At 42.8% G+C, this 14,437-nt stretch overlaps 1 protein-coding gene across 8 annotated transcripts in view; it reads left to right on the plus strand.

Annotated features, from left to right (window-relative positions):
- Window positions 1-13,064, plus strand: part of STARD13 (StAR related lipid transfer domain containing 13) — a 488,843-nt gene extending 475,779 nt beyond the window's left edge. For all 8 annotated transcript variants that reach the window (XM_046664327.1, XM_046664326.1, XM_046664323.1 and 5 more), the window contains 6 exons: window positions 3,676-3,886; window positions 4,478-4,592; window positions 5,419-5,640; window positions 6,438-6,655; window positions 9,611-9,787; window positions 10,544-13,064. In XM_046664327.1, the coding sequence (XP_046520283.1) occupies window positions 3,676-3,886; window positions 4,478-4,592; window positions 5,419-5,640; window positions 6,438-6,655; window positions 9,611-9,787; window positions 10,544-10,661 (1,061 nt within the window). In that variant the 3' untranslated portion in view covers window positions 10,662-13,064. The remainder of the gene's footprint in view (window positions 1-3,675; window positions 3,887-4,477; window positions 4,593-5,418; window positions 5,641-6,437; window positions 6,656-9,610; window positions 9,788-10,543) is intronic.
- The last annotated feature ends 1,373 nt before the right edge of the window (window positions 13,065-14,437 follow it).

Here is a 14,437-nt window from a genome sequence, read left to right on the forward strand (position 1 = left end):
TAAGTGGAAATAATGCAGATTCGTGTTCTCATATGTACCTGTCCACTTAAAAAACAATTCTGTAACTTGAGTTTTAATTATACAAGTAATACATGAATCCATAAAGACGTATATAAAAGTTATCATTCTACGCTCTTCTCCAGAAGTAAACTTTGTTCAGGGTTTGATATGGAAATCTCCAGGCCATAGTTTATGCATTTGAAAATACCTTTTTGACATCAAAAATTTCCATCTCAATAGGATTTTGTATAAGATCTAAAACTTTCAATGTACTTTTAATACATTTAAAATGAAAAGGGGACACAGTAGAATTTATTTTGTTTATGGATATTTTGAAAAAGTAAGCATTTCCTTGGGATATGTGAAATTCAAGCCAAATGCATTAAAATGACCAGAAATAAAAGGCAAATGTATTTTAATACCATGTATTTTAATTGGTGAAAAGTAGGCAAACCAAATCAAGGCTTAAGCTTTATTCAACTAATTTATATTTTCACTTGGAATTTTTTAAATTATTTGAAATTGATAATTCTTGTCAAAGCCCCTATAATTAAAATAATCATTGAAAATAACAATTATTGACTAAAAAGCAAATCCTGCTAAAGGTAGTTGCAAGGGGGGATGTTAGAAATGAACACGTGACTCTTTTCTAGATCCAATAATATTATGATTATAAAGTATCTTGATGGTCCCAGTCCCAATTCTTTAGACATAAAAACTTTTGGCCTGTGGACTTTGAGTTTTCAGCAAAATATGCCTGAAATGGGCCTCAATAAGGAATTGATCCAATTTGAAGAAGACCCCTGCTATAAAGAATTCTGTACAAAATGTGTTTAAGGAGTCTACAATGTTGCAAATTCAAAAAGGGTGATAATAAGTACGACTTATAAAAACAAGATAACGTGGTGACCCACTAACTAAATATTATTCTGTCAAAGTGAATAGGTTAAGTTAAATTAATGATACATGTCACTAAAGCCCAAACACAGGGAGTTTATGACGTTGTTGCTGTAAGAGGTTGAGCTGTGTTTTTCGGTTAAGCCTCCCTGATGGTTTAGAGATATCACATGTAAGTCTTTAAATTTAATCAGCTCTCGGGTTAAGGTTGACACTAGTCTAAGGTGAAAGTCAGATTATTTCCAAGAGATAAATGCCTTTGGCCCTTTCTGAGACTTACCAGCACGAAACCAGATCAAAGCAGGGTTTATTTTAGCTGAGCACACATTTCCTGAGTGCCGCGTATGTGCAGGCCCGGAGCTGAACGCTGCAGAGCGTGTGGACGGGTGAGACTCACTCTCTGCTCTTACAAGTGAGGGAGACAAGACATGTACATGAATAACTGCTATACAGCAAGATTGGAGAAATCCCGTAATAAGGTTACAAAGAAAACCCACGGAGGTGGAGATGAGGAATAAGAACTCAGTGGAGAACTGACAACTGAAGGTTGAGCTATATGAGGAACACATGTTGAGTGAAGCAAATGGCATGAGCATGTGTCAGGAGATTACAGGGTGTTCGTCTGGCTCGCATGAATGTCAACTGTGCAACGCAGTACCAAATGACATTGAAAAATTAGACTGGGTCCGTACCAAGGAAGAGCATTGACTGTTAGGGCAAAGAGTTTATACTTGACTCATTAGCCACTGGGGAACCCTTGGGTGTTGTTGAGGGGGTTATCAGTTACAGTGCTCTCAGCTGTAAAGACAGAACCAAAATTCCAACAAACAGTTGTTTAAACAATAAAGATATACGCACCTGACAAGAAATCTGAAATTAAATAATTCTGAGCTGATTAATTCCACAGCTCAGCCTCTCTTGATTATCCCCTTAAGGTCTCGACATGATTGCCACAACTTATAATTATCATGTCTTCCCGAAATCACATTCAAAGACAAGAAGAGGGCAGAAGGGCTTCCCCTTGGGCATATGTCTCTTTTTATCAGGGAGATAAATTTACAGAAGCTCCTAGTATTTGTCTTGATAACTATAGGCTGAAATGGTTTACACGTTCTCCCCCAAATCACTGGAAAGAGGAATGGGATTACCAATTTTGGTTTAGGCCAACATAGTTATCCCCTGGGTCTGAGATCTTCCCTGAGTACATTGCAGCCCACACCTGCACAGACCATGTGTTTTCTTAGAGTGGAAGAGGAGAGAGCAGGTATTGAGTGGGCAGCCAAGCTTGTGTCTGCCACAGGGTGAATGTCCATCAGAACTGGTTTTTTGACCCATGAATCTAGAAGTGATCAACAAGAAACATTGGACTGGACAAGAATGGAGGGTTAGGGAGCTAGCACATCAACTGAGGCTCTGGATTACCTGCAGTGACTTCCAGCAGTGACACTGGAAATATGATGTCCCATGGATAGAGTCTAGACTCAAAGTTTCCAAACTCATACTGGGCAAGAGAGGGCCAGTTCTTTCTCCCGTTCTCCAGAGCAGTTCTATTTTTAGCTGATTACTTCCTGGACTTGCATCAAATGATTACTTAGAGTGTCGGATGGATAATGAAAATATTTGAAACCCACTGGTCTACAGAAGGGAGAAGGATGGTGGCATCAAAGACAACCCTAAAGTTTTAAGGCTTCATGACTGGGACAATAAAGAAAGGAAGAGGGGTGGAGGAGCTAGTTTGGGGGCAGGGAGGAGAGAGGTGTTCAGAATTGACTGGATGTTGAGTTTGAGGTGCTGAGAGCCATCCACATGGTTGCAAATTATCAGCACTTAGAAATGCAGATCTAGAATAGTCTCCTCAGAGCCAAGAAAGACGCAGGAACCACAGGAGTTTCATGTGTAACAGAAAGGTCAAGGAGGATAGGATCAAAAATGGATGCTAAATTTAGGGATTAATAGTTGGCCTTTGCAAACATTCTTAGAAGAAAATAATGGACAGAAGATATCTCCTGGGGATAAAGGAACAAGTGAATAGAACGGAAGTTAAGACGCCGTGTCGCCATGCCTAATGACTCTTCAAAAATTTTGGCATGGAAGCCAAGGCTGGCAAATCTAAAGTTAGGCAATGTATACACTAGACATCTTACCTAAAGCAACACATTGAAAAGCAGTTAATGGCTCAAGCTGGATTTATAACATTTCAATGACAGGCTTGAAGTCATTAGTGGTATCTGCTTCTGCTTCAGCACAAGCAAGAAAAAAGAGAAAGGTTTTGCTATAATTTGCACAAAATGGCTCTTCTCTACTAAACCCAGGTCTGTCTTGTGCCAATAGACAGCGGACGTGGGAGGGATGGGCATGGGTTTCAGAACACTGAATGCATAGTTAGGCTTTTCCAGAAATTTGGATTTGCGGGCCAGGAGCATGCCCAGCCCTGGGATGTTGGATGATGGAGGCAGGCAGGAGAGCCACAACTGTCCCGGCTATCCAAGACCTGGGCAGAAGGTCCCACAGCAGCCCCTCTAAAGTACTGCCTTGTTGTTAAGAATGTGGGTTCTGGAGTTAGACTGCCGGGGTTCTAGTCTCAGCTCTGCCTCTCATCTGTGGGGAGGCTGGAGTAATTACTTACTTCTTTGGGCCGTTCGCAGTTGTCATCTTTGTTGTCAATGCTGATGCTGTCTCTGAGTGTGCTCCCATCAGGAAGCCGGAACTTACTCACGCCCCACACTGGGCTGTTTCTGTGGCTGTTCCACTAATGACCTGGCACCCACTTTTCCACAGATGTCCCCAAAGAGCAGCGGCTGCAGGCGGTGCACGCGGCCATCCTGCTGCTGGCGGATGAGAGCAGGGAAGTCCTGCAGACGCTGCTGTGCTTCCTGCACGACGTGGTCAACCTGGTGGAAGAGAACCAGATGACGCCAATGAACCTGGCGGTGTGTCTGGCCCCCTCCCTCTTTCATCTCAACTTAGTGAAGAAAGAAAGCTCCCCCAGGTGGGTTTTTCTCAGCAACAGTGGTGATCCTAAACCAGGTATTGCCCACAATTCACTGAAACAATTTCTCACACTGTGTTTCAACTTGAGGATTTGTTACCATTTAATTTATAATCAGAAAATGTTTTGAAGCGACTTAGTTCTTAGGTCTCAGATTCACAGAACTATCAAAGTAGCATTGAACAATGTCTGTTGTGATCCAGAAAGCCTGAGTTTTTTTTTGTTTTGTGTGTGTGAGTGGGAAGGAGGAAAAAAGTACACGAAGTAGTATTTTACAATCTTTTGTTCTGAAAGGCTAGAGTTAAGGGTCACGTACGGCAGCTTGCAGTGAAGTGGTTCCAAACTTTGGAAAAATAGATTAACGTCTCCCCCAACAGTTGTTCCTGCCCTCGTATTTTGCCAAGGTTCTTCATTAGGAACTGTCAGACTCTTAGCCTGACTCAGAATATTTACGATGTGTGCTCACCGTTTTTGTTTGGAAATGAGAAGCCCTGGGATGTGGGTAGGAAGAGATAACCAAGGGGATGAGCTCTGTGCTGTGAAAGGCTCTGGAGTTTGGGGTCTGTTCAGGACTCTCCCCTTCAATTACAGAGTCATACAGAAGAAATACGCCACCGGGAAGCCAGATCAAAAGGACCTCAATGAGAATCTGGCAGCTGCTCAGGGGCTGGCCCATATGATCATGGAATGCGACAGACTCTTTGAGGTGAGCAAAGACTTGAAGCGAACTTCCTTATAGCTCTTGGAACAAGATAAGACACTCGGAATGGTTGCTGCATTTATGGATTATATCTGTTTGTTCCTGAATTTACAGTGACAATACACTCTACAGCTCTGGTCTTTGCCGCCAAGAAGTGTGAGGAGCTAGCTCTCTAGCCCAGGCTCTGACAGTTAAAGCCACTCGGGCCCACCCTGATGGTGGTTTTCAGGAAAACAGTTACCTCACCTTCAGGTGCCAAGTTCAAAGCCAGCCAGCCAATTATGTTATATTTGATTTTACCTCAGGACTTGATTAGGTTCAGCATGTGTGTGTGTGTGTGTGTGATATTAGCAATCCCTGACAGTTTATGAATATAGCCATAGATATGTCAAAGAAGTGAGTGAACTAGACTTCTGGCCTACTTTTTCTGGTAAAATTGGCATTGTAAATGGGAAAAGTGTGCTTAACAGGTAAAGCTATTTCTAAATCATACTGCTATTTCCCTTAAGTGTGTGCTTTAAGTTTCCTGAGCCCACATTTTGCCAAACCAAATAAAAATATGTTAAAAGGAAAATGGAAAGAATGAAAGGGAAGTCATTGCAATGTTTTGAATAATAAATATAGCTTCAGAAACATTCTTGTATTTCCTGACTTTAGGGAGCTCCCCCAGCCCCCAGCCTTGCTACTGATCTTAGAAAAACATCTCTTGTGCCTCGGCACTCGGCCCATCGCCCATCCCGTGGTTTTTGGTGAAATGACTGCTAGCTCTCACTGTTAGTCTCAGCGTGTCTCTAGCTCACTGTGTTGGTCTTTCATGCGTCCGTCGGTTCAGGTCCCGCATGAGTTGGTAGCCCAGTCTCATAACTCGTATGTGGAAGCTGAGATCCATGCTCCAACTCTGGAAGACCTGGGGACCCAGCTGGAAGAGAGCGGGGCGACCTTCCACACTTACCTGGAGCATCTCATCCAGGGCCTCCAGAAGGAAGCCAAGGAAAAGTTCAAAGGCTGGGTCACGTGTTCCAGCACAGACAATACAGATCTTGCTTTCAAAAAGGTAATCCCAGGGGTTGGAAAAAATTACTCCCAAAGAGCCATGTCTAATAACCAGGGATTTATTTTGCTTTAAAAATGGCCACTGTGTCCATGGGGCTTGGCACACACATGAACAAGTTAAAGACCCTCTCCAGAGATTACTGGCAACCCTGCTGCACATAAACAGAGTGCAGACTGTGGAGCCAGACTGCTAGATCCCAATCCTGTCTCTGTCCCTTAGCTGTGTGATGTTGGACAGGTCACATGCCTCTCTGTGTCTCTGTTTTCTCATTTGCATAATAGACGTAATAATAGTACCACTGTCAGAGGAGGGCTCTGTAAAAATCAAATGAGTTAGAATGGTGCGTGACACAATAAGCACTGGGTGTGTTGGTGACTATTATTTTTATTATCATTCTTCTTCTTTTTTTTTTTTTTGGTGAGGAAGGTTGGCTCTGAGTTAACATCTGTTGCCAGTCTTCCTAATTTTCCTTGCGGAAGAGTGGCCCTGAGTTAACATCTGTGCCCACCTCCCTCCATTTTGTGTGTGGGATGCTGCCAAAGCAGGGCTTGATGAGTGACGCTGGTCCACACCCGGGATCAGGACTGGTGAACCCGGACCACTGAAGCGGAGAACGCTGAACATTATTATCATTATTTTAAGCTTAAGTGTTAACATTTTAAAATTTTAAACCTGAGGTACGCAGAATCACACTTTCAGTCACGCACTCGGTGATTTTCTTGGACACTCAGGGAAGTATTGTAGGTTCTTCTTGGAACCGGTTGACCTCTTCAGCCTTTGATGGTGTCTTTCCCAAGGTGGGAGACGGGAATCCGCTGAAGCTGTGGAAGGCTGCCGTGGAGGTGGAAGCGCCCCCCTCGGTGGTTTTGAATCGTGTGCTGAGAGAGCGCCACCTGTGGGATGAGGATTTTGTGCAGTGGAAGGTTGTGGAAACCCTGGACAAGCAAACAGAAATCTATCAGTACGTGTTGAACAGCATGGCCCCCCACCCTTCCAGAGACTTCGTGGTTCTCAGGTAAGCCTGACTTCTGGGGTTTAAGATATTCTGTTCCAAAAGCAGATTAAGAGCTGCAGATTTAAGTGTTTCACGGAGTTCTACCACCTAAATTCAGCCTCCGCTGGGAACACTAAGCCGGCCCTCACTTCCCTCAGTGAAAACTGACTTTGCTGTATTTATGCCCGACTTCCTGCTTCTTTCACCCAGTTTATAGCTCCGCCGGGCTCTCTTATGGCCCCTTTCATTATGGAGCGTATGGTTTATTAGGCCATAAATATTGTTCATTTCCTCAGAACAGAGTCCCAAGAATAGCTGCTGTTTGTCCAGTTGCGCTTTCTGCCAAATTATGCAAATTGAATGTAACTGGCTTTTCTCCTGATTTTGCCTTTCTCCCCTCTGGGAAAGCAAGTCTTCAGTTTGTATAACTCTTAAGACTGGTGTGTGTGTGACTTCCAAATTCATCTGTATAACTTCAGATGTTCATAACTCATGATCGTGCACAGAAACCTTGGCACAGCCCTGAAGGTCCAGCTATGCTGAGACACTTGGATGTCCAGTAAGATTTCAGGGCCTGACAAGGCTTGCGAGTCTCATGTCTACTGTTGAAATATTGCTTCTGGTAGATTTATGGGTTGAGTTCTGGACCCGTGCTCTCTGGCTTTGGAATGGCATTCTGAACCAATAATAGGAAGTTTGCACAGGAGAGCTATGCACATGGGCTGGTGAGTCATTATTGGATCAGAAAGAACAGGGATTGAGGCTGTTAACAGACCCAAATAAAATATAATTAAATCAATATATCCTTTTTTATTGATAAGTGATGGCCAACATTGTCTCTTCTCATAGATTAGCAGTGTAAAAGGAATCCCTAGTGAAATTCCCAAATGTATATTTAAAACAGTTTCTTTATGAAACTAATCATGGTGGCAAACTAAAGGTTACTTTTCACATGGGCTATTTATGCCCTTGGAATTCGTCCTTGGGACCTTGAATTTTAAATATATGTGTCCATCTTAGCAACCTCGGGATCCTGGGGGAGAAGGTGGGCAGTTATAAGAGTGGCTTATTACCACAGTTATTGGGACATTAGTCATCTCATGGAAGTTAGGCTTCACCCCTTCATTCTTGCAAGTGGCCAATTGAATAGTTCTTCTAGGATGGCAGCCATGGGGCTGGAGCCATGCCATAGCCTGCCTTGTCCCTCCCCTTAGAGGAGGCTCAGGGCCGGAGTCCGTGCGTGGAACCTTCTCCTTCCATCCATCCAGCAATCCCACCAGCCTGCTATGTCTTAGTATATGATTCCACCACTCCCTTGTTCCAGGCAGCGTTGGAGGTTGCAGGGACCCTGCAGTACACACAGCAGACTGCTCTCTCGGGGTTTAGATTGTATTAGGGAGAGAGAGTCCATAAATGATAAGTAAGGGGCATAGAGTTTCTTACCTAGGCGGATAAGTAAGATAGGGGGATTGGAAGGGGTGGAGTTTTAAATCTAGTGGCCAGAGCAGACTCTCACTGCATTGATATTCGATCCAAGACTTGAAGGAGAAGGTGGGTGAACCATGAGGCCCTGAGAGAGAACTCGGCACGCGAGAGAACTAACGATGAGCCAGACATGGATCCCACAACAAGAATTCCTTATGGTTATGATCCAAGAACAGAGAAAGTGGCAAGTGTGATGAGGAAGTCACAGGGCTGAGAGACCCCCTGTCCTCAGAGCATCTCCACATCCAGGCTGGCACAGACAGCGCCGGTCTCCTTTGGGGATTACCATGTTTACTTCTCGCTTAATCCCCTTGTCTAGGAGCTTCCAGTGACAATCCTGAAGCTTTTTCCATTTTATCCCCACACCTCTGTACAACTTTCAGTCTTTATTGTTAATCATATCATTGTGTGTGAAAAGAGAATGTTCACACCTTGGAGAAGCTGCTGAGTATTTGTTTAGGGCTTGCTTCTTCCCAAGTTCTTGTCAGGCATGTGGAATAGTCCCTCTTTCTGGTGTGGTAGGGCAGGACAAAGCTATAGATGAGATGACTAAGAAGGGGAATCCGATTTGTGATGTAAATAACTGGGATGTAATAACAAACCCTTATCCTATGGTAGAATTGGTCGTTACACAGATGCTCTTATGGTTCCTGACTCCCATCTATAGCCTTTATCCAAGTGGTAGCCCCCTCTATGCTTGAATGCTCCGGGAACAGGGAATTCACTACCTCCTCACACAGCCCATTCCATTTTTGGAGTGTGCACATTGTGAGACAGCTTTTCTCAGTGCTGAACTGAAAGGTGTCTTCATATCTCTCCCTTCTGGAGTCAAATCAGCTATATTTATTTGTTCTCCCACTCAAGAGCCACTCCAGTATTTGAAGACAGTCCATATGTGTCTAGTTTACTTCAAGCTAAGCATCACCAGTTCATTAAGACTTGAGTTGAGCATCACCTCCTCCAGGAATTCTTGCCCTATCTGCCTCCACTTCCCTTCCCCCTGAGCCCAGAGCACTCCGTGCCTAACTGTATCATGGCACGCACCATGGTTTTTAGAGTTCTCTTTATATATCTGCTTCTCCTCCTGGGCTGTGTATCGTTGTGTGTGGTGGCTTCTCAGAGCCTGATACATCCATGTGTTGAATAGGTATTTGCTAAATGACTTGAATGAGCGAGTACTCATTCCAAAACTCTAAGACCAGCCCTTCAATAATGGGCAAGAGCCTCTGCAGCCTCAGTTTGGGGTTCCAAGGCAGATCTGGAAGCTGCAAGGCCATTTCTGGCCTCTGGGTCTGAGGGCTGAGACTTGAACTCAGTTGCTTTGAACTGCCCTGTACAAACTGCGCACACACTTATGGAAACCATTAAATTAATCCAAGTAACTAGGCTAGGAATTTGAGCAGGAAAATGTAAGTGTAAACCTCAGCGCTGTGTTCACGGTTTTCTTTCTCTCTTAGCCATAATTCTGATGTGCCGGTTGTTTTGCTACAGGACCTGGAAAACTGATTTGCCCAAAGGAATGTGTACCCTGGTGTCCCTGTCTGTGGAGCATGAGGAAGCCCAGCTCATGGGTGGCGTGCGGGCCATGGTGATGGATTCTCAGTATTTAATAGAACCTTGTGGTTCCGGCAAGTCAAGACTGACCCACATCTGCAGGATAGACCTGAAGTAAGTGTGAACCCCAAGGAGAGTGGGCACCATCTTGGAATCTCAGCTTTAGTGGCACATTGCCGGGACCCTGTTTGTCATCCTGATTTCTTATTTCACTATACTTTTTTCCTCATTGCCATTAACGTGCTTTCATAGATGATTGCTTATGCCACCCTCTCTCTGCTTTCCTCTTCCTCACCTTTCCTAAAATTCTGGCATTCTCCTGCAGCCCTTGGCTCTCCTTCATTTTCAGTTTTGTCCCCACTTATATTTCTGTGCTTCTCATCCAGAGCAGCCATAAGCTCTAGAGCCTGGCACACAGTATGTGCTCAGTAAGTGCAAGTCCCCTTCTCTTGTGTTTCTTTTGGGTGTCCTTTTTTGATGCTTCCTCCACTTGCCCTCCTTTGAGAAGAAACTAATTCAAATCTAACCCCTCCAAAGCATTCATGATGCCAAACTGAGTTCTTGGTCTGGGTAGATGCGCACTGAGCTTTCTCAGTAATTTCTAGAGTTAAGTCAGAATCTTTTCCGAGGAGATGGTATCATTTTAAAGCACCCAATGAATACTGAAAAGATAGACTGAATGCTTGGCCGGAAAGGCATTTTCAAGGCAGCTGATGACAGAATGAGGCTCTCAGATCCTGGAGGCAGCAGCCCTGAGTTGCACCAAGTGTACTTACAGTCAGGGCACAAGGACAGCCCTGGCTACTGTGACAAATTGTTGTGATTTCAAAAAAGATGTTCCCACTTCCTTTCTGATTTTTGTCCCCACAGAGGTCACTCCCCAGAATGGTACAATAAAGGCTTTGGACATCTGTGTGCGGCAGAAGTTGCCAGGATTAGAAACTCTTTTCAGCCCCTCATTGCTGAAGGTCCGGAAACTAAAATCTGAGTTTTCCCCAGTGTGACATCAAACTCAGGGAAGAGGAAGCAAAAGCAAATGCCTGTGGGAGAGAATGTGCTCGTGAGAAAGCAGGAGAGAGAGAGAGAAACTGATTGACATGGTTAACTTTTAAAAATGGAAACACTGGGAAGTCAGAATGTTGAAGATGCAAGGATTTCTGAGAACTTTCCTAGCCTTCCTGGAGATGGCTATAGCCCTACTAATATAATATTTTTAAAAATCAGAACATTTATCTATATTACTTAAAATTAAATGGATTATTCTTTATGCATTGCCTAATTTGCTATTTAAAGGCTTCTAAGAAGCGTATTCTTAACTGTAAATAAATGTATGTATAGCATATGTACATATGTGTGTATATCTCTATCTTTACTGTATATATGTAAAAATCAGTTTTATATATAATGGCGTATTTTGAAAAGGAACACGTCTGACTCAGTGAGTCCCTTCCTTACGTGGTTCTTTCCAGGTTGCTCTGGGTCCCATCTCCCCACTGTCCAGTAAGCTGAGCAGAATCTGCTGCTAACACCCAGGTGTGAAAATGTGTGGTCTGTCCATCTGCCCTGAGGTTTAACCAAAGGTTAGCTAACCAAAGGAAAACAACATTAAAAGGTTCTTATGTGTTGTCTGTTTGTGTTCTTCGAAAACTGAAGTGGAGTGTTGGATAAAGTGAGGAAAAGAATACTTACTCCTCTTTAAAGCAAAGAAATGGGTGAAAGTTGTTACCAAATTTAAGGCTGGGTGACCAGTTGCCACTGGGCCTGGCCAGATGCAGTTTCAGTGAAATGTCAGATACCCACGGACCACTGGAGTCAGCATGAGAGACTGAACCAGAACCTAGATGTCCCTGCTGATCAGAGCTGAATGTAATCGCCCGTGCTCGTTCACAGCCAAAGGGAGCCTCTGCGGTTTATGAAGTTTTCATAGATACATTTCATAATGTTCTTAAGTATCATTCTGTTTGACCAGTGGCCTTTTTTGGTCACAGTTAATTGGCGTTTTCCTACCAACATATCGCACTGAATTTAACTCTGGACACCAGACAAAGGGAGATGATGGTCATTCAAGAGCCCCAGACCGTTACAGCTTCAGGGAATTCTTATTTTGCTACATGTGATGCTCTTAAGAGATAATGTATTAAAGTTTTGCAATCTGAAAGACAGGGTTTTAAGCTAACATTAGACCAAAACTATGTTCTTCAATTAGTTTTAGAAAATATAAACAGGTTTGTTAATTCCACATTTCTTCATTAGCTGGTCAAGTACCTATGCGTTTGGCCCAACCTTATTTATTATTGTATAGACTAAGCAAATTGACTCTCCTTAGCCAATTGCTAGTGGATTTGTTTATTATAATTCAACAACTGTAGAGAGAAAGATAATTTATTGTGTTTGGTTTCAGAGAGAGAGATTTTCTTTGGTAATCTGTGAGAGAGTGGTATCATAATTTAGCAAGTGGGGTTGGAGGAAAAAAAGAAAAATTTAAATGAGTGTTTTCCTTTTCTTTTTTTGTATTGTATGCATTCATATAATGTTTTCTCTTATCAGCAATGTGCAATTCTTTTTTTGAGAGGAATAAAAATGCTATATATGAGTTCTGTATAGTGCAAGGAGAATCATACTATTTGAATTATGACCTAGGAATTTTTCATTTTTCTGGCCTACCTAAGAAGGTGGAGCAAAGCCATAATTTTCCATTTGGGCAGTGCTCTGTGAGCGAAAAAATTCACTTCTGCCATACGTCTTAAATTTAACCATATATGCTGGGTTACTTTAATATGCATAGACATATGCATAGTGAAGTTGAATCTAGTTTCACACTGGTCCTACTCCAGAGATGGGAGCCTGTGTGTTTGGAGAATTAGACAGGCACACAAGGATGGATGGTATTGTATCACCAAATTTAACGTGCACATGAATCGCCTGGAGATCTTGTTCAAATGCAGACCCTGATTCAGGCAGGCTGGGTGGGCCTGAGAGTCTGCATTTGTAACAGGCCCCGGGGATGCCCATGCTGCTGGCGGGAAGATCCCACTCTGAGAAGCCAGGGTCTACAGCAGAGTTAAAACAGAATAAAAACGAATAGGATTGTATTTCTGACTCCTCTTCTCTTCAAATTACCTGACTCTTTTATTTTTATGCACACGCTAATCACATCGCTGCTGCATAACAACACAGTGCATCTAAAAAAAAGAAAAAAGAGGAAAAAGATGCATCAAGCTTATTTGTCAAATACTGCAGTATTTTATTCATTGTTATCTTGCCAATGGAAATAAAATATGATATTGCATTTAAATATTATATTTATACCTCATGTATATTTTTACCTCAATTGTTGATATCAATCATCAATTGTAAATAAATAATTGCCAAAGCAAATAAATTTATATACATTAAATATTTCCTATTTTCTATAAAATATATGTTGCTTTTCATGCTTCATCCTATAAGTGGAAAACCTGGTTCATGAGGAAAATTTCTCTCTAAGATAGGTTGCCATGTTCTGGACTCCTCCGTACTGTAGTCAGTGTCACTCCCGAATATAAGGATGCTGTTATCAACAGACATTTGGTAAGTCTGGGTACCTTAACCTATGTGTAAGGCATTAAAGTGATGGGTAGGGATTTTTGTTTTTCTTCAGATTTTGCTTAAATCTGGAAGTTATAAAAACACTTTTATAGTATTTTTATAGAAGATTCAGTGAACTCTATGAATGAAATCTCATTTTCATTAACTAGACAAGAAATTGAGACTTGAGGAAGCGACTTCTGGCTGCACCACTGGACCATGAAGAGTAGCGACATCTGACTCTGAGCCTCTTGCCTGCATTGTACTTGTTCTGTGCTTGACTTCTCAAAGATAAAGGGAGCTCCTAGTTAGACAGGCAGGAGCTTCCAGACTTTCTCAGCAATAGGCTTCAAAAGCCACGGCAGCCCAAAAGACCATATGCCCCCGTAAAAGTGATCCAAATGGTGCTCTCTGCTCATCTCCCTCATGCTTTCTCTCAATACTGGCAAGTTTTGCTTTCATAGGCAAAGGAGGAATTTCAATTGCCCCTTTTCTTCTTCTAGATGAAAGAAGAGAACATGGTGGTCGTTCTAGCAGGCATGGGCTGCAAATGTTGTCCTGGGACCCTGGGTCATACGAATGCAAACTTGATTCTGAGCATACTTCATGAAATTCTTAGGTGTGAAACTGTTCTGTTTCTGTCTTTTGGTATTTGGCCACAGAAAAACTGGTCATATGACCTCTTAGAAAGAAAATGTAAATTCCACTTCCCCAGCCAAGTGGAATAACACACACTGACACAAAAGCAAAATCTATGTATGCTGACTACACAAGCAGCAAAGAAATCAATACCTGAAGTGATGGCATTGTGATGTTGCAAAGCCATGAAGTGTGAATGTGTAACTTTTGACTTGCCTTAGGCACACTACCTCCTTTGTCGACTGTTTCAAAGATAGCATTTGCTTCCCTTCTAATGATCCCACCCAGCAGGCCACCTAGATGCCTCCTGACCCACGTCCTTCTTGTGCGCAGCTGAGGTTCGAAATCCCAAGTAATACTGTTCCTCTGAAGCAAGATTTCCAGCATACGACATCTGTTGCTGGAGTGCACAGTCTTTGAACGTTGAACAGGAGTGGAGTGCTTGGCAAGCAGAGGTGCTGATGTGAAGTAGACACGGTGCGGAGCAGAAATAGTGAGATACAGTCTGTTCTAATAATCTGAGGCAGTTCCGCTCTATAAAGGCACTGTGAACGCTGA

Source organism: Equus quagga, chromosome 6, assembly GCF_021613505.1.
Source record: "Equus quagga isolate Etosha38 chromosome 6, UCLA_HA_Equagga_1.0, whole genome shotgun sequence".
NCBI classification, from domain to species: Eukaryota; Metazoa; Chordata; class Mammalia; order Perissodactyla; family Equidae; genus Equus; species Equus quagga.